A 25,528-nucleotide genomic window follows, 5' to 3' on the forward strand; every position below is an offset into this window, starting at 1 on the left:
TGTGTGCATGGGCCAAACGTGTGAGGTGCCACGACTCGCCGTATTTCTCTGCTGGAGCTTGGGTGGAGACGGCGTGGCGTCCTGACGAGGTGTCGCTCCGCGCTGACGGGGAGCCCGGCATCCTGACGCAACGTGGCCTTGCAGGCCACAGTTGTAGCAACGTGTGAGCGCCCCAGATGGCCTGGGCTGCTCCTGGCGGCTCGGTCCATTCCGAGCCTGCGGTGCCGCCGATCTCCATTCCCCCCGCCGCTCCACCCCGCAGACCTCCTCTGATGGGAGGGCGGTGGCCGCCATGGCATGGCCGGCCACCCCCTTGGCAGCCTTGCGACGCAGGGACCGCAAGCCCCCGTGGATGTGGCGCGCGACCAGCAGGGACGACATCTCTCCGTCGTCTTGAGCCAAGACGGCGATGTCCAGCTCATCGGCGAGTAGCAGCAGCTTTTCAGCCACCATGGCGTCCACTCCCTCCTCGTCCATCCGCGGGAAAGCTGCCTTTGCCAGGGCCAGGAGAGCCGTTCGGAAGGCCAGGGGCGATTCGTTGGCGCCCCGATGCCGATCGTGGAACAGCTGCCTGCAGTCCGAAGGCGGCCCATAGACGGCTGACAGCAGCTGCAGCGCCAGGTGCAGCGTGGCGCGCTTTTCCTTAGGCGCCGAGGTGAGGGTAGCCAGGGCGTCGTCGTCCAGCATCGCCGGCAGCGCGCATAGTGCCTCGGCGTCCGTCCAGTTCGCCATCTCTTGATGAGCGATGAACCGCCTTTTGAAGCCACCCCAATCTCCAGCCGCTCCCACGAACTCCTTGAGAGGCGGCAGTCGCTGTTGTAAGGCGACGTCCGTGGCTGCGGATCTCGCTCCCTCGTTCCCAGCCGACGTTACAGTGTGGGCGGGCTGTGAGCATGGCATCGCCGGTCGCTCCGTTGTTGACGCGCTGGCCGGCGTTGATGATGTCACGGCTCGTGCTTGGCCCTCAGCAGTCACCTGACGCAGGCCGGCCCCGCCCTCTGCTCGCACTGTAGTGATGGCGGGAAATTTAACCGCGAGCCGCGTCGGGGTGGCGGGAAATGCCGGCGTGCGTCGGCTGCTGCCGTCTTCCCGCGCAGCCCCTCCAGCTCCCAGCCGCGTGATCTCCTCCAACACGGCGGCCGCGGCGTAGAGCAGCTCCGCCAGGCGGGAGTGAGCCAGCCGAAGTCCCTCGGCCGACGCATCCCCCCCCTCCTGTCGTAGCGGCGCGGGTGTACTCGGCCCCGGCTGCTCCGATCCGACCTCGGCCATCTCTGGTGGTGATTCGGCCGCGGTGTCCTCCCTCTCCGACTCCCTGGTACGTGTCGTCCCTCGTGTGTCCATCTTTGGACGTTTTACTTCTGACACCAGATGTAGTAATTACTCAGGAGGCTTGACGACGGGATCGGAGGCACACTTATTTATTAACACAACTTGTATACAGTTAGCGAGTATACACAGGACCTAAGGGGTAACGTCCCCTTACTCGGCTAACAGGGAGACACAACATCTAAGCCCCGCTAACCTAAGCCCAAGTCCTCCACTAGGGAGCTAGGGGAGGCTACCTGTCCCAGCCCTGGTCAAGCTGGGATCCGACCCCCTGAGTTCCCAGACCTGCTCGTCAGTCTGGGCTCGCGGGGCCACGCCACCGGCTTGCCCTGGTCGGCCCTTATAAGGACAGCGAGCCAGGGGAGCTCCGGGGCCTATTCTAGCTGGTCTTCCGTCTTCGCTGGTTAAAGCTGATACCTCGACCTCGAGCCCTCCGGCTCACCCCCTCTTATAGTCCGCGGCCCCCCCGGGAGGGGCCCGTGGGGGATGCAGGTGCGGACGTCGGTGTGGCCACCTCCTATGTGTACGGCCCTAACCACGCCCCTTGTGTTTGTTTGCCATCCGCTCCCATACACAATTACACCTCTACACATGTACACCTCTCATCACGTAAACCTTGGTCAAAAGGTATGCAACAATTTAACCCCTGAAGCCATTCAATGAAATGGAACGATTCGAGGTCCGGACGTGCCCGTATGAGGGGGTGACTGTGGTAGTGGTGGACAGCCGCAGCCGTCATCGGATATCAGACAGACGCGTTGATGGCGTGTGCGCGTGCGATGGGGGCGCACTGCTGCGCGTACTGCACGCGCAGTGCGTGAGACCTTGACAGCCCTGTTGCTGGTACATCTTGAAGCTGTTATTCCAGGGTTACCATGAGCCCTGCTCTGTGTGCCTGGGAGTGGCTGGAAAAACGGCTTCTCAGTCATGCAGTAACACCTCCAGGCGTACGTCGCTACATTTTCACAAGTGTCCATTTTACCAGAGCCCTGCATGGGTGGGGAAGGTTGTCAAGAAATAATCTCTGGGGCAGTCTGTAAACGATAAACAAATAGTGTGTGGCTTTGTGTGCACAATTGAGGATGCAAAGTCAGGATCAGAGAGTAAACGCATTAACACGTGAGAAATACAATTCTGGTTCTGTTGCAAACTTATCTCAAGGCTATACAACCATTTAGAAGGTTCATATATAAAATGTGATACCCCTGTGCCTTTAAATCTATTCCATGTAACATGCCTTTCATGTTGCATGATTATAATCAACATTTTTACATTTTCCCACTTGAAGTGCAGAAATTTTGCTTTGTATGGGCATATGAGTGTTGCAGCAAGGTGCATTTCCAATGGATAATGCAATTAAATGAATTAATGGTTTCATTTAATTAAGTGTGGAAGAGTAGGCCAAGATAGGCCTTTAATAGAGCCCTTCTACCAGAAGTGGTGTGAGAAAACAATTTCAGGACTGTGCCTTTACCCATTGGACTGATCAGAGGTACATTAGAACAGTAGTGGAATGGAGATTTTAAAAATGCCTTGGGTGACTTATGCATGGTGTGAGATTCTTTTTAAAAATGTAATACTTCTCTTTGATAGCTCTGCCAAGGAATGAGAAGGAATCGAGGGAAAGTTAGCTTAAGTTATTATATTTTCAAAATTTGAGGAATGGCTGCATATGTTGTGTAGGATTTTAGTATATGCCTAAGTAAAGATGTCATCATAATCAAGAGTATTAAGCAGAATAAAAATACCTTTGTGACTGCTAAATTACAAATGTTAGTCCTAAGAGAGTAAGGTCGAACCATAATGCATGAAATTAACGTAATTGTATACAGCAGCTCTACAGTAAATACATGCATATGTGCAGCCCTTTATCAATCTACTTTCGGATGAAGGCCTCCCCAATCCGTGTAGGCCATGGAGGTCGTTTGACTTCCCGATGCTGATCAGTGTGGGTTGATGAAGGGGGGAGGTTGGGGGTGGCAAGTCGGGTTCAGGTATCACCCACAAGCGATATTAGCTGTGGCTGGGAATCCAACACCACTCCACCCACATTCATGTACCCGGGAAACAAAAGATTGTTCAGGTTCCAGATGTCATACCTAAATGAGTAAACACTGCTCTTTGCAGGATAAAAAAATGTGGAAAATGCATTGATCAGATGGAGTAACTGCGGACATCATCAAAGCAGTTGATCCATTTTTTGCAACACAATTAGTAGACCTCTTTATTCTAAATAGAAAAGGGGTTTTAACCATTAACCACAAACTCATTATTAATCACATCCTAGAAAAGACAAATGAATATCAAATACTGCAATATAAACTATTAAAAGGCATACTCTCTGGTTCTTTCGGTAAAGTCACGTAGATATAAAAAAAAATTAAAGGCAACTGATTCAGGGGGTTTGTGCAGCCTTTCCAGCTCTTTGCAAACCAAGACTTTCATTAAACAAAATGTGAAATTCTCAAAACCACACATAAGGAGATAGAAAAAAAATATTTGCAAACATTGTATTGGATAGGGAAATAAATAAATGCATGTACCTTGAGAAAGTACTAATCATCCCAGATTTACAAACAACAGACATAACAACCAATTCAAATGAACTACACAATACACAAAATGTTTTCAAACATTACAAAGGGGGAATGCATAGTTGACCTCACGATAAATATGAAGAAAACTAAAGTTATTCACAGCAAGGTTAATATACAAAGGATAACAGTCTTATAGGACACAACTGGAAAACACAATAAATGATGTTTTCCCAAGGCAATTATTTCAGGCCTATGAGGATAAAAAATATTAAATAAATAGGTGAACGAAAACTGTATGAATTGCTTTTGGGAAATCTTAAGTTGATAATGGAAAGCAAAAACCAATGTACTTGAAGAAGAAAACTTATAGTTATTATCGATCAGAAACACAGACATGGACAAAAATGTAAGCAAACGCTGAAAAGTGTGCAAAGAGGCATGGACAAATGCATGCTTGGATAAACACTTGAGTTTATTTATTTATTTTCCCAGTTTATTAACACTGAGCCAGACAGAGGAATGTTGTTCAGAAGGAAAAAAATACAGATTCGATTTAAGGAAAGTGGGCTTCGGCAGCACACAATTGGTAGAAGGGATGGTAGCCGATGGACGAGACTGTATGTGTGTGTATGTTGGGACCGTGCGTGGCCAACTGTGCTAATCGGACTGGTGAAGGTATGGCAGCCAAAGGAGGGAGCATGCCCAGAGGACAATCACCGTGGAGACACAGTGATGAGATCAGCTCATGCGCAGGAGATTGATGGACTTTGGCAACATGAAACGATGGGGGATGTTGACAGCACGGGGAGGTTTCCATCCAGTAGTGGATATGCAACAACATTTGTTAAGTATTTACTTGCAACCTCATCTCAAGATGCTGTACAATGCAGGAAATCGTGGGGGAAATTGGCTGATGATGTTCAGTAAATGTATATACCCTATATACACCTACAAATGACATGCAACCTTGAAAAAAAGTCCAATGCTTATGCGAGTGAACTCGTAGAATTATATACTCTGCATGCACTGTTGTCAATGATATTCTTTTATAATCAGAGGTGTGTTCTGTATTGTTTTAGGGGTGAAGGTCTGCTGAAAACTACCCATGACCTGTTCCAACAAGCCGAGGTAAATTATTGGTTTAATTTTAGATTTGAAGTTTTCGTAACGGCAAGGATTCATACTGTTTTTTTATTTTTTTCGGTGAAGTCACGTAGGTAAAACATTTAAATAAATTAAAGCAGCACGCTTAAGCGGTGTGCTTTCGCTAAGTTGTCCCCACCTGAAGAAGGACGCTTGTGTTGTGCCCGAAACGTCGTGATTTAATTTATTTATTTAAAAATGTACCTACGTGACTTCACCGAAAAAACCAAAGAGTATTGGTATAATAAAATTACCATAACATTTATTTTTATGGCGCTACTGCCTATCCACTAGGTACCTCGCATGGTTTGGCGACTCGGGTCTATTTCCATTAAGTTATGAGATAATGTATGCTATTAAACATTCCAGAGAATTACTGAAATTAAGATTTCAAAAACAAAAGGTGGTGTCAAGAGGACACAAATTCAATTGATGCCACTTGAAAGAGCAGATGCTCTGGCAGTGGGCTTATCATCATATAGCCACCAACATAAAAAAAATCATGATTGTGTCCTTTTTGACTGACCAAACATGCACACTCGACTTTGGCTATCGTTTAATTCCCTGTACGAAAAATGTGAACCGCTGAACAACACCACTTTTAAAATACAAAAAATGTAAACGTCTCTTGGTGAAGGCAATACTGTGGCCACGACAGATGACGACTGGCAACCCTGGTTGTCCAAGTCTGCCAGGGTGTTCTCACTTGATGAACCCTCAGTCAACGCTGCCAGCATTGGTAAAATTTGAGTGCAGGACTCTAAAATGGGTCTGAACCTCTTCAAGGTTGGCACATTAAATAGTACAAAAATAAAACTTATCACCGGCTTAGAAGAATTTCAATTTGCATGTGAAAAGTTGTTTTTGTTTGGGATTTTTAAATACCAAAACATCTGGAAGCTATTGTTGAACTTGCAATATCACTGTACAAAGTGAAACAATTGATGGGCAACGGAATTCTATTTCGGAGTGAAGTTGTAAGGACAGATTTCCAAACTGTAAAATTACTTTTGCTTTTGATTCATTTCATAATATCTTGTGGATATTTTTTTTGTAAAATGTAAAACAAATCAAAGAGTTAATTTAATAAATAGTTAATAAACGCCGGTGTCCAATTCCAAAACTAAGAGTGATATTGCGTTGACTTTATCCATTTATATTAAAAGACCACCTTTTAAAGCGTACCTGTGCCTCAGTAAGTACAGCTATGCCTCAGGAGATGGGGATTCATAATTAACAAGTCGACGTTAATCTTTCAGGTTTTTTCTGAAGAGGGAATCAGATTATGCGCAGCCCTGCGGACATTCTCCATGCTGGTGAGCTTATCATCCACAAAAATTAACCGACTCAAATATTGTGATGTTTTCATTGCGTACTGTGTGCCCTGTTGGTAGTCATGATAACAATAATAATGGGTAACTGTTTTGAGGATGGGTATTGATGCCTTAATATTACAAGTGTAATGATGCATCAATTCCTTACATAATGTGGATTATTAAGGTTGCAATACGTGCATCATAATAATTTTATATTTACGTATTCGATATAATGGGCACGTATGATCTCTGCAGCCATTAGAGGCTCGAAAATTTACCACAATGTTCGAAAAAAATTATTCAATTGAATCACTACCCTGCATCGCAACAGTTAATCAAATTGCTGGGAGTACGGGTGAAAATTTAATTACACCCCTACTTAATACTCATGCTTATCTAATTTTCACAAAGCATCACTTTTACTACTTCACAGCACACAGTACATTCATTTTTTAAATGTATTTTTTACGTCCAATACTGCATAACGGAGGGGAGACACTGCATGACATAATAAATTTCGAGTCTAACCTGTTATCCTCATTCAGTATTCAAGTACGTATAATATTGTATAATGAAGCAATGATCTGTTAAAATCACATAAGAGCATCTTGAAGAGTTCATACACAACTCCACCGATTTAGAGTTTAAACCACGACTTTCCATTGCATTTAATTTGACCATTAACTACTATAATAAGCCAAGAATGTCTGTGTGCAATACTCGTGACGTCACTCCATTTCGACCAGCCCCCCTCATTAATAATCATGAGCAGGTGACGTCACCCAAATGGACACCCCCCCTCATTGATAATAATTAGCGGCTGACGTCACTCCACATGGGGGGCCGAGACGCCTCCTCCCCCCTCCTCGGCGTCAACTCACAACCCTCACGACAAAGGCAGAACCCTCACGTCACGCGATCTCCGTAACGCTATTGAGACATCAAAGTAAAAAGGACGTCGTGATGAACAAGGGATTTTAACCGTCCTTGGACGGGCAAAAGGCTAGTCAGGATTTCAGGGCCTTGAGGGCAGACATTTGGACATACGTGCAGCACTGCAGCCTAACAATGAATTTACCATAGTCCTGTCTGCCGTGTCCTCACTGCTGCGCCATTGCTATAGGTGCCTGAGGAAGATGACCGCTCACTGCTGCAGGTGGAAGCAGGGCGGCTACCAGCCTTGTGCCAACAGATACAACTTGCCTGCCGCACGCCCATGCACGGCAAGGTGGCTACTTTCACAAAGGTTAGTGCAGATCGACCTCAAGACAAAGGTAGATTAGTTTACTCCTCCAATTAGACAGAGACATTTGATTTAAGTTGTCACATAAACAGAACATGCCAATTCGTTACTAATACAGCACACTGGTGTGTTGGAGAACAATTCCACAACATTCATAATAAAGTTTTTGGGTTAGGTCGCGTTATTTATAAATGTGTCGTAACCCTCCACCACCCGACACGGCCAATCAGCAAAAAAGTGTCACGTTGACAAAAGACAAATAGTTCACTACTTTAGCCCACCGGTGTGTTGAAGAGTGAATCCACAACATTTACAATTTTTGAGTACGACGTTTCGCTGGTAATTGCATCCAGCATCATCGGGCAATTCGCCAGAATGGTGACACTTTTTTGCTGATTGGCTGTGTCGGGTGGTGGAGGGTTACGACACATTTATAAATAACGCGATCTAACTCAAAAACGTTATTATGAATAATATTGGTCGCGAAAGCCTACGTGTTAAAATTCCACAACATTTACAATCTGAGTACGATGTTTCACCAGTAATTACAACTAGCATCATCAGGTGGACAACCAGATTTGTGGAGAAATCCTCCTGTTTCGTTCCTTAAATAGAGGGATAGATGTGATGACGTCACTTGTCAGCTCTTCACGTGGGAAGGGGGGGGGGATTAATGAATGCATATAAATAACAATGGGTGTCCATTTCCGGTTGGGTTATTCCTTTGGTAATCAGCGTACATTATGCATGCACATTGTTCCTGTACCTCCTGTCGTTTGTGTAGCCTGTTATTGTCTGCGTACAGGTAATCCCCATTTGTGTATGGTGACCTGTATAGGCATGCTTATAACAAAGTATTGTTTGATTCGCTTCCAAGCAGTACTAAGCCGAACAATAGTAACTAGTTTTGAACTTCAACATTATCAAAATCAATTGAGTGTCCTTGTTGGCACGAGTGTTCTGCCACTCCCGTAGTTGTATTTGGGAGTATTTAATGTTCCTTTGGTGTTCTTTTAGTCTCGTGCTGATCATTCGGCCTGTCTGCCCAACATAGCATTTTCCACAAGTGAAATTAATTTGGTACACACCTTTTGTTGATTGCTTCGGTAATACGTCTTTAGTACCACATATTAATCTCTGTATTTTATGTACCATACTAAATCTGACTCGGATGTTTTGTTTTTCCAAAAATTTGGCTAGTTTATCAGTTACTCCCGCAATGCACGGTATGTTAATAGTTTTAATTATTTGGTCAGTTTCAACTCTCGTGTTATTTTTTGATTTGTGGATCATTTTAACCGTTCAATTGCATGTTTAATTTAATCACTTCTTAGACTATCACCATCTGACACTTTTTTAGCCCGATATATGAGCGTCTTGATGAGAGAGGATTTCTGTGCGGGGTGATGATGTGACTGCATTCAAATAGGTGTCAGTGTGCGTTTTGTGGTGAATTATGAGCCAACACTGCCATGACTGAAAGGCGTGGAGTGGACTTAATCCCGCAGTGGATTAATAATGGGTTTTGCATTTTGCAATTAATTTTTACATTTTATTTATCAGGGCTGAGAATCCCATTCCATGGAAACTGAGAGAGATGTTACAATTGTTTTCATTGTTCCTTTGTTAATTGCCTTTGAAACTGCCAAACATGGTATGTTTACAAAAAGGTCCCAAACAAGTCCTTGTCATTTGTGCCTGTTATAATTGAAATTAATTGCCCGTACAGGTTTGTACTGAATGCACTTAACACGTAGGCTCTCGCGGCCAATATTCTGCAAAGCGGTCACAATTATGGCATCTGACTGATGATGCTGGTTGCAATTACCAGCAAAACTTTCTACCCAATTGTTAAACGTTGTGAGCTTGTTCTCCAACACACCGATTTGCCGAAGCAGTAATACATTCTTAATTTTGGAGCTTTCGTGACTGCAGGAATTATTCTTTGGTTCTTTCGGTAAAGTCACGTAACTTTACCGAAAGAACCAAAGAATACAGTAATACATTGCCACGTTGCCAAGAATACAGTAATACATTGCCACGTTTGTTCACGTGACAACTCATTTATTGGCTGTGTCTGGCGGAGAAGGGTGTCACGATACATATTTTACTGATGCGATCCGATAAAAAAATGAACGAGGAATCTGAATGTATTTGCTTTTGTCCACCTTTTTTTCCTACCAGCATGTCTGTATACGTGAAGTTTGTTTTACAAAAAAGACTATTAAAAATGTAGTCTTTAAGATCATAGAAATGGGCTTTCAAATGTGTCCTCGAGATGTTGGCCTAAGAAACAGTATATGTCTTGCATACAAAAAGATAATGGCAGCTATTCAAATACTATCGCCTTCATGTGTAGAATACTTTATGATAAAACAATATATTACATATTTTTACATTTAAATTCAGGATCCTGTAGCCTCACCTAGCTATTATAACGTTGCCTGTGGACATTTGAACATCCCCCCCGAAAAAGTATGCCAGTAAAATCCAGACTTTACCAATTACCCACTCCTGAATTTTGATTTAAAGCTTTCGTGACTGCAGGGATTCATCTTCTTGGTTCTTTCGGTAAAGTCACGTAGATGGGAAGTAATAAAATAATAAAAATAAAACATAATAAAATTATTCTCACGAAGTTTCGGCCACAACGCAAGCAGCCGTCCTCAGGTGAAAACCAGGTCCGTCGAGGCGACAGAGTCTCGACGGACCTGGTTTTCACCTGAGGACGGCTGCTTGCGTTGTGGCCGAAACGTCGTGAGAATAATTTTATTATGTTTTATTTTAATTATTTTATTACTTCCCTTCTACGTGACTTTACCGAAAGAACCAAGAAGATGTACCTACTCCTGCTTATAGTTTTTGTTTTACCCTATTCGTTTCTCTGCCCGCTGTCTTGTTTCATTGTGCCTGTTGAAAGCTTTCTGCCAGATACCCACGAATACTTCTGTATGTTGCTTGAGTTCTCGTGTTCTAATGTTACCATAATCACTCACATGCCATGGTTTCATTGATACACTCTAATTTTCTGATATGAAAAATTTCCCAAATGCAATAGTGCTGCTTTGCCCACACTGATCATACAATCGGAAGAGACAAAAAATAGTTATCTGCTATATTTCATTTCTACAGATATTCTAAGTTGCTCAGAATCTCACGATTTGTACAACCGATTGTCAATCCACTGCTAGATGAAGGCCTCCCCACTCTGTGTGAGACACGGGGTTTGGAGGTTGTTTGTCCATACTTCAGGGGTTTGTAAAGGGGGTGCCCAAGACCATTTCAGATATCACTCTCCACTTCCGTTAAGCGTGTCTGAAAATCTAACACAGTGCAGTATGCTTATCCCACTTGGTACAATTAGAGTACTATATTGCAAATTAAAAAAAAAATTAAAGTTATTTAATACAAATTTGGCATGTTCTCCATTATTACAGCCAATTACATTTCACAATGGCATAGTAAATCTGACATCCTGCATGCAAATGTGAATTCGAAACTAAAGTCCGTTTGGCAGTAACACTTGCTGGCCTACTTTCAAGCAGCCATGTATCACTTCATAAATATGATGATACCTAGATGTCTCGATCATTCAAGCTGCCATACACATTACACATGCCAAAACGGATTCTAAAATCTGACTTGTTTCGCCAAATACTGTAATTGTAGGTGCTTTTTGTTTGCCAATGGCACTGCTATCCGACTTGCAAGCACCCTTTAATCATTATATCCGGTTTAAGCAATAAAGTGCAATCCGGCGTTCTAATGACATCATCCTTTACAAATGGTAGTCTATTGGATATTCCAAGGTATTTGTTTTCGATTTTTCAGAGTCAAAATGTTGAAAATTAAGAAAGATGACAATCTTCCAGGAATGTCCTCGTCAGGAGAAACGTGTTTTGTTTCATTAATCCTTTTCTCCGACATACTGTTTGGGAGATACAGAGCGTGGACGCACAGACACATGCGAATTATATATATATACACAGTGGAGAATTGTTTCATTGTTGATATCTTTTCCCCGTAGGTGGACAGTACTATTCAGGAAACTAAAAATGTGTTGCTGCTGGTTCTGTCCATCGTTTGCTTGTGCCACAACCTCTCCAGAAAGGTCAGTAACCCCCAGAAAAAAATACACACTCTCTTACACCTTATTAATGAAATAAATGACAGCCATTCTTAATCTACCAAAAGCCTCCATGTCAGTCATGGAGGCTTTTTGACCATACTTTACTATCGTGGTCAGTGAGGGTTGAAGGGAGACCAGGTTCTAATATCTCTTGCCACTGATATTGGCAGCGCCTGGGATCAACCTGGGTCGCCAGGTTCATTATCTCAGTGCACTAACCACTGTACTACCGCTCAATCATAATACTATATATTATAACATTTCCAAAATAATTTACAAAAACCTTAGCTAAGTCGCAGCTCTTACATTCAGGAGGATAGTTCCCTGTGATATTTTCCCAATTCCTCGATGAGTATTTTTGCACTTGGGAGGAGGCTGGAGTACCTGGAGAAAACCCATGCATATGAGGGAACATCACTCAAAAATCTTAAGAGATTGGGTCAGCAACCTACTTTCTGTACTCCATTCTACTAGCTCTTGTGAGCACAAACCAGAAGCCACAGCCCCGACTGCATCATCCGTGGTTGCTGTCACGTATGACACATGCAATCTATTATTGTTGTTCTGTTTATTCTGTGCAGTACAAGAGCTGTAACCAGAACTCAGCTCAGCGTTGGAATGGCGAGGCATCAGCAGGCAGGATCACCTCGCCACCTGGCAACGCCACTGTCAACGGGGATCTGCGCACCACCAAAGGGCTTGAACAGAGGATGCTTAACCTCGGCGTTTCGGATGACAAGTAACCTTTTGTGACTGCATCCTCTTAAATGCACGGGCAATGGGTCGTGAAGAAATACATTGAAGTGGGAAGGAACAAAGAGGTAACAATCTAGAAATAAGGAGAAAGGAAAGAGGAGAGAGGAGAGGTGATCTGGGTTGGGTTATGAAATATATAAAAGAGTCCAAGTGTTTCAATGCTCAAATGAGTGTTGGGAAGTGCTCATCTCTATTGGCAGTCCTGAGCGCGTTCTAGTAATTCCACATTCCTATACCAGGAGTCAATCTCCCAGAGTGTAACTGCTGTTGACTTCTCACATTACTAGTCCAGTACTGACACTGCAGTAACTATTGTCCTGATTTAAAAAAAAGCAAGTATTGTTGATTTTGCCTGTAATTGGGCAAGTAGGTCTTGAGAAGCATTTCTTCTGTCAGCTGTTATACTGGTTGATGTGTTGTCTAGTTGGGCAGCTCACCTTACTTTAGCCAAGCAGATATCTTTTAAGCATTTGCTGAAAATGTTAAGACACCAAAGCAAATTGTGTTAACTGCCATTGGGTCAGTAATATAATTACCGTTTTTATTGCTTGGTTTTTATTTTTGTTTTTATTCATTAGTACCATACATTAATGTGTTCCCAAATTGTAAGAATAATTTCACGTGTCAATATAAAATGCAAAGTATGAATGCATTTCTTGAAACAGCTGACAAAGTGAAATCACACATCCAGGCGTACACACGTTTGCCCGTGTCACAACTTGCACGCTATCCTGAAAATTCCTGCTTTTAAAAAAACCCAGCAATTGTTTTGCACAACCTTTGGAATCCATATTAATCATGGATTTGGCTGCTGCTGTACGAGACCCATTGGTAATGCAGACACTTGCTGGTTTATGTAACATTTGAAGTTCAAATAGCAATGTGTTTCATATCCAAAAAAGGACCTCAGGACATCCGGTTACAAAAAACATTCTGCCGTGTAGTCTTTTGACATATAGGTTAAAATACTCTACTGTAGTCAATCATGGGGAATGGGTTGCAGTACAGGCCATATTCACTTTTAACAAAGGATTTAAAAGTTGTTGGCAAAGGGCATGACAGAGATCCTCATATGCGTGGGTCCTCAGGAAGTGCATGCTAATGTTGCATTTGCAAAACACCATTTTCCATAGTTGAAACATTGTGGCCCTCTCAAGGTTCAAACGTTCCAGGTAATTCTAATTATGTCTACCTGAAATAAAATGTTCAATGTCAGGTTGGATCCCAGCCCACCCATTAAAGACCCAGCACTGTGTTCTCTTGATAAACAGAGCAACAGCACACCCCTGGATTTATATCACTACGGCCTCTTTACACTTCCAGGGAGGTTGCACTTTAACTGAGTGGAAGTCTGCAATGGGTCAGTTGCAGTTGTCGGTTATGGAGTCAGCAACAGAAACTTATCTTTAAACCATGCTCATTTCTATGACAAAGGCTATACGACCCACCGTGGATCGTATGGTGCTTTACCGGTGGCCATTGTCACACACCGCTGCCCGAGACATGCTTTTGGCCACTGTGGGAGGAATAAGATAATCATCGACACAAGGGCTTGGCTGGTCAACGTGTTAATAACAATGGCTTTTATAGATTGTGTAAAATTAAAAAAAAGTATATTTTTTATTTGATCTTTTTTTTTTTTATAAACAGTACTCTTAGTGCTTGGTATCTAAAATAAAAGTCAGGGTGACCCAGCTCTAGCCAGCTTACAATGACGAAGGCCTACTTACAAAGCCATGGACACAGGCCAGCCTGATGGAAAGTGATAGTGGATGATTTTAAAGGATATCCTGGTGCCAAGGTTGTAATAATGCATCATTTGCACCTTTCTCCAATATATACCTTCCTATCCTTGCCTCCTTTTGTTAGGTGTGCTGCTACCACTGGCCATTAATGCATGGAGTCAAGTATTTGTGTGTGTACAGTATAGTATTAAGACACTGTTGGCGTTTGTGACTATAATGGTATAGCCAGTATAGTAAATGCTACGTAACAGCAGAGTGGAATGGATATTATGTGTTTTGAATGATGGGCTTAGAACAAAAATTATTGAAAGAGTTATATAACGAATTTTTTTCAGTCATTCTCAAAACTGGAATCATGGTCTACTGGTTAATGCTGTTCTCATTAATGTGCCTTTCTGTCTTTTGTGTCATTTAAAATAATTATCACTGATAATGCTGTATGTTGAGTTTAATAACTGCCTTTTTAAAAATAATGCTATTTTGTTTTATACAAATGGCAGTCACTGGAAGAGCTGTGGATCTGAAATATCAGCGTGTTAGTTAATGTTATTGAATGTGTTAGTAAATGAAATATCAGCGTGTTAGTGAATGTTATTGAATGTGTTAGTAAATGAAATATCAGCGTGTTAGTGAATGTTATTGAATGTATTAGTGAATGAAATATCTGCGTGTTAGTGAATGTTTTTGTTTGCTTACAACTAACATATTTGCGCGGTATACCCACTTCAGGGCATTTATGCTTATTTTTTTTATATAAATGCCATGCGGTGTATTTGTATATACAGTGCATGTGTGAATGTATGATGGGCACCAAGAAATGCTCACAATGGAGGAAGAGCACGGCTTAAATCACTGAAACAATGTGCGTGCGTTTGTCATGCTTATATGTCAGTTGCTTAGGCGTACTGCATTATACAATACGTTACAACTTAAAGACAATAAACATTAACGAATTTGCTGGATATTTTGGCAGAACCTACTCCAATGCATTGTCTGCTCTTTTTCCTGGAATCGCACATTATTCAACCGTAGTTTTACAATGAGCAATTTTCACGTTTACTAAAACATTGTTGCTTTGAAAAACTTGTCTTTGGGAAGAAGAAAAAATGTAGATGAAGGTCACATTTTACAGATTGGATCAAATCTGGGCGGAGTATAATACATCCTGGCTGCTTGATGTGTCACTAACACTGATAATCCCAAATCGTCTTTCTCACTTCCACTGTTTGAAAATCATATTTGCTGACAAGCACATTTAAAAGAGTAGGTGTATATAACAAACGCTAGCTCATAACAATCACGTATACATATTACACGTCATGTCCAATGATGGTCTAATTTGTCAAAATCCGTTGAGGTTTTAAACGGTAGAGTACTTGTAATTTAAACTTAATTTGGAGCTTTCGTGACTGCAGGAATTATTCTTTGGTTCTTTCGGTAAAGTCACGTATAAAGATAAAATAATAAATTAAATTAAATACTAGCATACGACGTTTCGATTGTAACACACCTGATGATGATTGCTTGTGTTGCAATCGAAACGTCGTATGCTAGTATTAAATTTAATTTATTATTTTATCTTTATACGTGACTTTACCGAAAGAACCAAAGAATACTTGTAATTTATCGTCATCAGCCACGATGAATCCACTGCTGGGTGAAAGCCTCTCCAAGCTCTTACTTAACCATCCCCCCCAACAATCCAACAATGCACCTCGAAGCTGCACCTAGAATCGGCTGATTTTGATGTTCAATCTCCTTCGAGAAACTCCTCTTGGACGCATTGTATTCCCGTGGCGGTCACGCCATCATAACTCTTGACCTAGGGGTCGGCAACCTGCGGTTTTTCTGAGCCTCATGCAGCTCTTTAAGGACTGCTTAGTGATGTTACTCAGAACCACCGTCACGTATTCACCACATGCATTGCGGCTCTTAAAATATTGAGTTTACGGAATTCGAAAAAAATGGCTCTTCTTGTTATTTTGGTTGCCGACCCTTGCTCTTGACCATTGGTCATGATCCCTTCTTGAGATGTGTCCTGTCCTACTTACTTTTCTTCATACGGTAATGTCCTTAAATGTTGTCTCTAACCTGCATATTATCTCTCTCTGAATGTAATTCCAATCATGCATTTTTCTACGTGTTTTTAAACTTTTGAGTTTTTATTTGATATATAAAAGGTTGGCTATTTTAAAAAGGTCGAAATGGCATGAAAAGCTAAGGTGTGCATTTCCAATTTGAATAGACAATAAAGGAGTATAAGTTTCATGGGAATAGTAAATTTTTCATGGAGTACAATGTCAATTTACGAAAGCTATATCTACCAATTTCAGTTGTCCAAATTTAAAACGTAGCCATGAAATTATAGGTTACCATTGAGGCAGTGTTTTAATAAAAATTTTTTTACAATTTCCTGCTTTTACTGAAAAGTATGCGATTAAAATGCGTTGTACTGTATGTCGTACCTTGCAAAATGTGATTGCTTGCATGAACGGATCATTTGATGGCTTTGTATTGTAGACGTGGTGGCAGCATGATGGGTTGTTGTGGTTGCAGTTTGCAAATTTCAAGTAAAAATTTTGCAAGTACGGGCTGTAACTTGAAGGACAATTTTCGGTGGTCTTACTGCATATGAAAATATGCTTCTGTTTCATACATGGATAGGATAAAGTCAGTTCTCATGATCCTGTAAATTATGCTGACCCTGTTGTGTATGAATTACTGTAATGTTAGATGAGTGTGCAGTGCTGTATGGCCTCATTTCTACCCATGCCATTTTGTCAAAATTGCCTTTTTTCCATTGACAATATTCCCTCTCTGTATATGTAAACATGTGTGTATGTATATGGATATACACGTTTGAAAATATGGATGTAAACTGAACTTACATGGGAGGGGGTTCATGCAGCAAAGCTCAGGAAATGAGGGCCATCATGTTACAGATGTTTTCATTGTGTGAAAATTTACAAGACGGTGCTTTTTTCCTGACCGGTGTTGGTAACGCTGTTTGATGTCAGATTCTATTAGCCCTGGATGGCTGACCTGCTATTTTTCATGTAACAACACAAGGCTGTAACCTTTTTATATTTTTTATTAGACGTTCCACTTTAATAAATGCCCATATAATGGATTTCATTACTGTTTAAAACACAGATTTATTCAATTTGACACTGTCCTATTTAAAAATATTCGGAGCTTACTGGAGAAAAGTCCAAAACAGGTCACGCTGATTTACCCGACCGCATGGTGGTGCAGCCGCTATCTGTGCGGACGTATTATTTTCACAGTGGCGCTTGCCTGTGCGGAAACCAAAAAAAACTGAATGAAATGTGCCATTTTTTTATGCTGCGTGAAGAATCTGAATTTTCATGCCTAAAAACGTGGGCAATCCCCTCGTCAATTTCACACTTAATAGCACCCCGGCATTGTCATAATGATAATAACATTGTACTAACAACACTTACAGTTTTAAATATAAAAAAGGTAAACATTTAACGTAATTTTTCCAAGAAATAAAAAATCGCAATACAGAAAAGTATTTTTTCTACATACTACATTATATGTTGAAAATTTAGGATGCAGGTCTTGACATAAATAAAAACATTTGAGCAGACGAGAACCTGTTGATAGCGAGTGTTTTGCAAAAGGGGTTATGGAATGGTCATAATCAGGTAAAGAGGTACAACATTATCTATGTACCTCAGTATTGATTGTTAACATTTAAAACACTTCCACAAATGACATGCATACACAACATACCTAGAAATACAATATGGTGCGTCTTATTGTTAGCACTGTACAAAATATATCTGTGAACGATGGTTTCTGATTCATGTGTTGGCATAAGCTAAAGCAGGGACATGGTTTAGTGTATTAAATTCCAGCAATTTGCCTTCTTGACTTGAAGCCAAAGTAGATGTGGTTTGGAAATGAGTTTGTACCAATTTTTTTTATTTTCTTTCACATTCATATGGAAGGAATTGACAAAACACCAAACAATGCAAACCAAAGCAATAACAAGTGCAAAAAAGTACAAATAAAAATGAAACATCTTGACAATAAAATAACCAGATGACAAGACACTCCCAAGCGACTCAAATGTGTTTTTCAGGAGTTGCCACTGCCCATGGTTGTGAAGCGGTGCACTCTGGGAGCTCAGCCTGCAAGGTAATCCTCACCCAGACCAATGTACTTCTCGGCAGTGTTGGTCAAGAAACTTCACAGAATTCTTCACATTATATCATCTGTGAGGGCAGTGTTTCCAAATCCTTAAATCAAAAAATCACCAAACAGAATTCAGAAATTCATAATCAACGTTTTTGGGTTTAGATCTCGTAACCCTCCACCACCCGACACGGCCAATCAGTAAAAAAGTGTCATGTTGACAAAAGACAAATAGTTCACTGCTTTAGCCCACCGGTGTGTTGAAGCGTGAAACCACAACATTTACAATTTGAGTACGACGTTTCGCTGGTAATTCGCCCGATGATGCTGGATGCAATCAGTGAACTATTTCTCTTTTGTCAACGTGACACTTTTTTACTGATTGGCCGTGTCGGGTGGTGGAGGGTTACGACACATTTATAAATAACGCGATCTAAACCCAAAAACGTTGATTATGAATAATATTGGTCGCGAAAGCCTACGTGTTAAACATAATTCAGAAAGTCACTGCATGTCACTAGATAGATTTTAAAAAATCTCAATATTTTCCCAAGTATTGAACATAGTCAATGGATGCACGATCCTGAATACTTACCTGGAATTGCTCATGAATCGCATATTGTCCTCGTCCCAGAAAGTCACTGGATTTGTCACGGGTCGCTAGGATGGCCTCACATTGAGGAGAACTTTACTCTTCCTGGCCAGCCTCACAAATCTCTATTCTGAGTCAAGGTCATGACACTGCTACGAGTTATCCAATTACATATCTTTCCATTGAAATATGGCAGAGCTCTGCAATGCAGCATAGGTAACGTAATGATTACCACATTTGAAATCAACAAAATGTGGACAATGATCACATACAAAATATTGTACTTTAAAGTCATGTAATCAGGCAAATACTAGTTTGGAACAACGGCCAAAAATGTATTTAAAGAGCCAAAATAGTTCCAATGGGAGGCATCTGAAATGCACTGTCCATACTAGCAATGGAAGGATGGGAACTGTGGGTAACTTTGAACGAAACACTCCAGTAACCTGATAATAGGGTTTACCACATATACGTGTGGTGAAAATGCAAACAAAAAAACATGCTTCCACAGTATGTACATTGTCTTTGAAACTGTTTGGTCCACACCAGAGACAGCTTTCTTTACATACTGTCAGAGCATGTTTTTTTGTTTGCATGTGCACTGCAAGTATATGTGGTTAATTTAGACGTGATTCCTTGCAAAGGTTTCAATTTGGTGTTTTAACATCTTAACACCTGTTTCATTGCCAGAAAGGGGAAAACCCCTATTATCATAATTTAATACTGGCAAAGGAGGTCTCATGATGTAACTCCAGTAACCTCGTTGGTACATTACCACAAGGTTACTTTTAATATTGCCGCTTAAAAGCCAATTCGACTGCATAGCTCGGGCCTACATCATATGCCTCGATGGCCAAAATACCCGATTAACCTTACTTCGTCAAAGGTCAGCCAATCAGAGTGGAATCACCCGACCAACCTCCGCATTGGTTGGAGGGTCAAGAGGATCACGTCAATTAAGAGAGGTTTTGGTGCCAAATGGCCCCGTTGACAACACATGAATTAGATCCATTGTGTGCTTCATGTCTACAAAAATGTAATATACTGCATTTTGATAAAATATGTCGTGTTGAGAAACTTGAATTTCATACATCTTGTTTCAATTCCAATCATTACCTTTGTGTTAAACATGTTTTAGAATTATGTTTTGTATTTCCAGAGCACCAAAAAGCATTTTTTCCACCGGTTACTGTTCAGGAAAGTATTTTCAAATTCATTTACAGTATTGTACTTTGCATAATTCATGGCCAGAATAAAACTGTATCCGCCGCCATTCGCTGCAAAAATTATATTTTATCGGTGCCTGCTCTGTTGTAAAATAGTTTTCTTGTTCATTTTCAATTTTAAACCTATTCACAACCATGTATTTTTATGTAAGGTTTAGTGCCTTCATGGCCATACAGTATACATATCCATCAGTTTCCAATATGCTTGGTTGTGCCATGACAAACCCATTTTGTGGACCTCACTGCAGATATATTTCTCCAATGTAAACACAATTGCTGTGTCAACACTGTTCAGAGGGGGTTTGTGTGAACTTCTAATTTGTATGGGTAGATTATCCACTGTGTTTACTTATTGTAAGTGGTAGAACCTTGAGTCTATTTTTGGAAAATAAAACTTTAGCTTTATTTAAAGCTTACAACGGTGTTGTGTTTTGGCTTCATTAACTGTTACCTGTATTAAGCATCTATAACTTACACACTCCAGTATACTCACATAAGCACGTCCGATCATCCAAAAAATAACATTTGGCAACCTCTGTATGATCTTATGCAGATATTTAGCATGGTGAAATAGCCACAGACCAAAAACACATACCCACCACCACCTTATACACAAACCTTAATCCAGAATAATTCTCTACCAGTGCTCTTCCACAGCAGCTTCACCTTGGACAACGGCCATTTATTCGGTGCAGAAACCACAGCCCACTCTTCATTTTGTTCTCAGTTTAAAAAACAGTTTTAATGATTGCAAGTGACTGTGGAAATCCTGACTAGACTACGGAGTTAGAACATTGTGAACCCCGGAAATGCAGTAAGAGGCCTTAGAGACATCCATCCAGCATCCCCCCTCCCCAACAATTGTGCTTGGCTTAAGCAGACCCCTGAACTTGGACTCACGAGCTATGATACAAATGAAGACCATGGATGCTGCCGTGGTGTTTATGGCAATCCAGAGGTTGCTAGTTCTATTCGATCTCCATGATACAATAATGATTATAATTATTGTTGTCCATCGGCAGGTCGCTTATGGTGGAGGTAAAGTGTGGGCACATGACACCTCTTCGCAATATCCCTCGAGCACGCTGCATCTTCGCGGAACTCCGAATCAAAGCACCACCCACGGTGGCAACACCACCGGAGGCTGAGAGATCGTTCACGATCCCTCGCCCGATTCTCGTGCGAGAAACAAAGGGAAATCAAGCGGCGCTGCGACAAATCCGTGACAAGAATGTGCCCAACTCCGCCGAGGGCATATTCGTGTCTCTGTTGCGTGTCCGTGTCTGTGAATTGGGGGAGCTGTCGTTGTATAGCGGTGAGCTCGTGAACCCTGTCCACCCGAGTTCAAATCCAGCTCACGGCCAATGCCGGTGACGATAATCTGAACTGGTCCTGGGACCTCCCTTAGGTCGACTCAGCCTAAAATGAGTGTAAGCATCGCCACTCGGAACACACAGGTGGAGAGGGGGGCGTCGTGGTGCCGGCCACCCCACCCCCTCGTGTTTCGTGGCCACCTTCGTAGGATGCTCGTTAACAGCACTTGCCCCAACCGTCTGCTAGGGCTATATGGGGGATCTTTGTCTTTGTGTCTGCGTGAGTGTATTGGTGTCTCTCTCTCTCAGACTAATTGGCGAGGTGCGGGGCTCTCGGTTCTCCCTCCCCCCCGAAGTTCCAACAACACCGCGGCAGAGAGAGAGAGCGGTGTTCTTCATTGTGTCGTGGGTACAAATGGGAGGAAGCTTCATTGGAGGCAACACGTTTATTAACAACATTAACAAGCCCGACCCGAGCCAGGGGTTCGGGCTCTGCCCTTTGGAATCTTCTCTTCAGGTCTTCAAGGCGGACGACGACTGCCGGGACCGTTCAGGGACCCGGCTTTTATCCACAGTCCCAGCTCACCCCGCCCCTAGCCACAGCTTCCTTTTGTGACGTCATCCCCCCAGCCCCCTCCCTGGGGTCACGATGCTCCCCAGGCGGTTAACCGAGGACGAACGGCCCGACACCATTCACCTAGCCGGCACTGTCGGCTACGAGGAGTGGCGATCGCGTCCCACAATGCCACGACAATTGCAAGGCGGCCACTGGCAGCCCCTGGTGGCACAGAGTGCGGGCCCAGACAAGACTACGCACAGAGTGAAAACCCCCAATCATCGTGCTGCTGTCAAGCCCCAATCGTTTCAAATGTGCGGCGGCCATCACACACTGATGTCTTTTCGGCTAAAGTGGCCCTCCCTCTGGAGATTGGTGAAGAGCACTGCCTCGCGTGGAGGCCCTACTTCTGCCAGGGCCGGTGTGAGCAAGCAATTGGAAAGAGACCCCTGCGCACGGATGATTTTTTAAATTACAATGAAGTGTGGGTTTGAAATGACAAATGTGTCTTTTGCATACCCCATGCGTAATATAACTATGCACCCCCCCCCCCCGCCCGCCTTGTGCCAGGAAAGTCTTCTTGGCAAACGTCGAACATTAGTCCAATGGTTCCATCCACATGGCAATCTTGGGCCACACCGTTGGCATGTGGTACCATACGTACTTGGCCGTGACCAGACCGGGGTTAACGCGGTTCCTGCTGCGAGAAGGAGTTTCCATGGCATTCAAACATACAGCGTGACACACGTATTTTCTATAAAGAGTGGGGAACCAGTGAAAGATGAAACATGGAAAATGTAACATTTGCCAGGAGCCCCCACCGAGTAACCCACCCTCTGATGAAATGTAAATAATTTTTGTACACGTTTGCATTATAATAATCCTCTCCAGTAATTTTTTTTATGTCAGCGATGAAGATCACGCATTGACCATCTCATCCACGATGTTATTTGTGGATTTTGTTCCACTTAACCGCGAATTGTGTCACAGATCATTATAATAGGGTCAATCTGCATAAAAATCCATCATCGGCAAAACATGATTGGATAATAGGAATATGTTTCGAAAAGCAGAATGGGAAAAACTGCAGATAATTATGGTTAATAGGAAGAATTAAGTCGCGGGTGATAGTCATTGTGATTTGTCTTTATTTATTGGGAGGGGACAATTGCTTACTTTTATAGAGTAATGCAAAATAAAACGTCATTCATTGAAACCCTACCGATGTGATATCTCAATATGCAATGCTGTAATCAAGAAAGTGTGTTTCATGTTATTGTATTCTACCCAAACCGGGCCACAATAACATATACACGAGGGTGTTCTTCATCGAGTCTGCCTGCTTACCGAGTGGCGATTATAAAACTGCATGCATGTGGTGACCTCCACCTGTTTTCCTCGAGCTCCCATTACGCAGAATTCAGTGGAACCACGTGGTGTTTAAAGATTAATGGTGTTAAGAGTGGTGGGGGCCACTGACGCTGCAAAATTAAAACTCCCATAATTAAAATGGCATTGCCAACTTTTCATTTGCCCCTCCACCAAATCCACCACTCCTGGATGTGGCCACCTTTGGTGGGCAAGGGAATGGCATTCATATAGAGCTCATCCGGTGGAATGTGTGCAACACCGATTGAGCCTCCGGTGTTTTTGGAAATAGGGAAAATTGGGTGGGTTGGGTAGCACATCTTGCTCGGGAGTGGAGAGGAGAAGGATGAACACAAGCCACACAATAATCTCACTCACCAATATGATCACGCACGTCCACCCATGGACATGGCATGTATGCGCGTATACATCAGTGCCTTAAGATGCACGCATATCGGACAGGCTGCACTTGAGGTAAATGGGATGGTGTCCTTCTGAATTTCCTTAGACCAATTCAGTTCAGAAAATGATTGGCAGTTTCACGAGGTGCATGATATCTGTCTAAAGAGGACAATTTTGATTCTCCTAACCGGGCTTGGCCATGCCCTTATTGTCAATCCCAAATGTGGTGAATCCACCCACTTTGGGCAGTCACAATGAACAGAATTCCATTCAGAGATGGAACTTGTCCATGCTGGCTGTGATTTGGAGAGCAGTCAGGAGACAGTTCTGCAATCGTGCACACCCACCAACGCTGATCAACACAAGCCCACAAGCACACACAAAGATCCCCGTGTAGCCTGAACAGACTGTTGGGGCAAGTGCTTTGAGCGAGGTGCCCATATGAAGACAGATACTGTCCAGCACACGAGGGGATGGGCGACCAGCCACCACGCCCGGCCGCCTTTGTCTCCCTAGTGGTGATGTTTACACACTGCACCAGGTACTCGTTTGAGGCTGAGTCGATCTAGGGGAGGCCCAGGACCGGTTAAAATAATCGTCACTGGTGTTGGCCGTGAGTGGGAATCGAACTCGGGTAGCCAGAGTGGTAGCGTGGTGCGCTGCTACTCCACCGCTCCCCACAAACACGCACGCTCATTCACACACACTCAAGGCTTTTGGCCACGGTCATGCATATTTACAGTAAATGCTTACAAGATGTACATTCTTTAAAGAGAGCACCTCCACTAGCTATGGACGTTTTAGACGAACCTGCTTGCGAGTATATCTCGGTTGGATTGCTCGAGGAGCTGTGAATAATGAAAGGATTTGGGAAAAGTCCTTTAAGTAGGCTCATAAAGTGGGCAAGGCTGTGTTGGATAATGTAGTCCATATGCCCAGCTACCATGTGCCTGAGAAGATTTTGTCTTGCGGGACAGAAGGGGTCAAGTAAGTGCAACACGGGAAGCTGATGCAGTGGGACTGAGTAAAGTAGATGTTGTCGGCTCATACAATTGCCTCAGGACCTGCCACTGCGAAGAGCACTTGTGAATGATGCTGTTAGGCAGAAGCCAATTGCCACCACCAGCAGAACACAATACAATTGCTTAAGACCAGCAGCTCATTGAGAAACCCCACATAAACGGGGGCTCTTTATTTGTATGGTCATTAACTCTAGCCTTCAACTCCCACACACCAGGGTCTATCCAAGGACCAATCAGTTAGCGAGCCTTATCCTATCCACGTGCTAACAGAGTGCACCAAACCAACACGTGTGCTGTGCTGCTATTGCCTCTGATCCGGTCGAGAGAGGAGGAAACCACGGGTCTGGGATAAATATTAATCAGGCTGTCACGTGTCTCACCGTCTCTTGGCCACAAAGATCTGTCAAAGGGCCACTGCCCAAAACATCAGAATATCACAAGATATGCGATGTTTTAATGTATGTATAAAGCAGAGATAATGATGAATCTCGTATTCTTTTGTGCTTGAGCACCACTGCCAATGATGTTCATTAAATTTGTTTAAAGGAAGTCATATAATAAAAAAAACGTACATTTGGATTTGTTAAATATTTATGCAAAGACATTCAATACTTACTACGAGTTTTAACAATGAACTATTTAAACTGAAGAAATTAGCTTAAAAATATATACATATATATATAACAGTGG

General features: G+C 42.6%; 1 protein-coding gene across 2 annotated transcripts in view; it reads left to right on the plus strand.

Moving 5' to 3' along the window:
• Nucleotides 1-20,626, plus strand: part of CTNNAL1 (catenin alpha like 1) — a 105,499-nt gene extending 84,873 nt beyond the window's left edge. For both annotated transcript variants that reach the window (XM_078869321.1, XM_078869316.1), the window contains 5 exons: nucleotides 4,943-4,991; nucleotides 6,266-6,322; nucleotides 7,446-7,568; nucleotides 11,593-11,676; nucleotides 12,276-20,626. In XM_078869321.1, coding sequence (XP_078725447.1) covers nucleotides 4,943-4,991; nucleotides 6,266-6,322; nucleotides 7,446-7,568; nucleotides 11,593-11,676; nucleotides 12,276-12,437 — 475 coding nt within the window. In that variant the 3' untranslated portion in view covers nucleotides 12,438-20,626. The remainder of the gene's footprint in view (nucleotides 1-4,942; nucleotides 4,992-6,265; nucleotides 6,323-7,445; nucleotides 7,569-11,592; nucleotides 11,677-12,275) is intronic.
• The last annotated feature ends 4,902 nt before the right edge of the window (nucleotides 20,627-25,528 follow it).

Source organism: Lampetra fluviatilis, chromosome 2 (genome assembly GCF_964198595.1).
Source record: "Lampetra fluviatilis chromosome 2, kcLamFluv1.1, whole genome shotgun sequence".
Taxonomy (NCBI): domain Eukaryota; kingdom Metazoa; phylum Chordata; class Hyperoartia; order Petromyzontiformes; family Petromyzontidae; genus Lampetra; species Lampetra fluviatilis.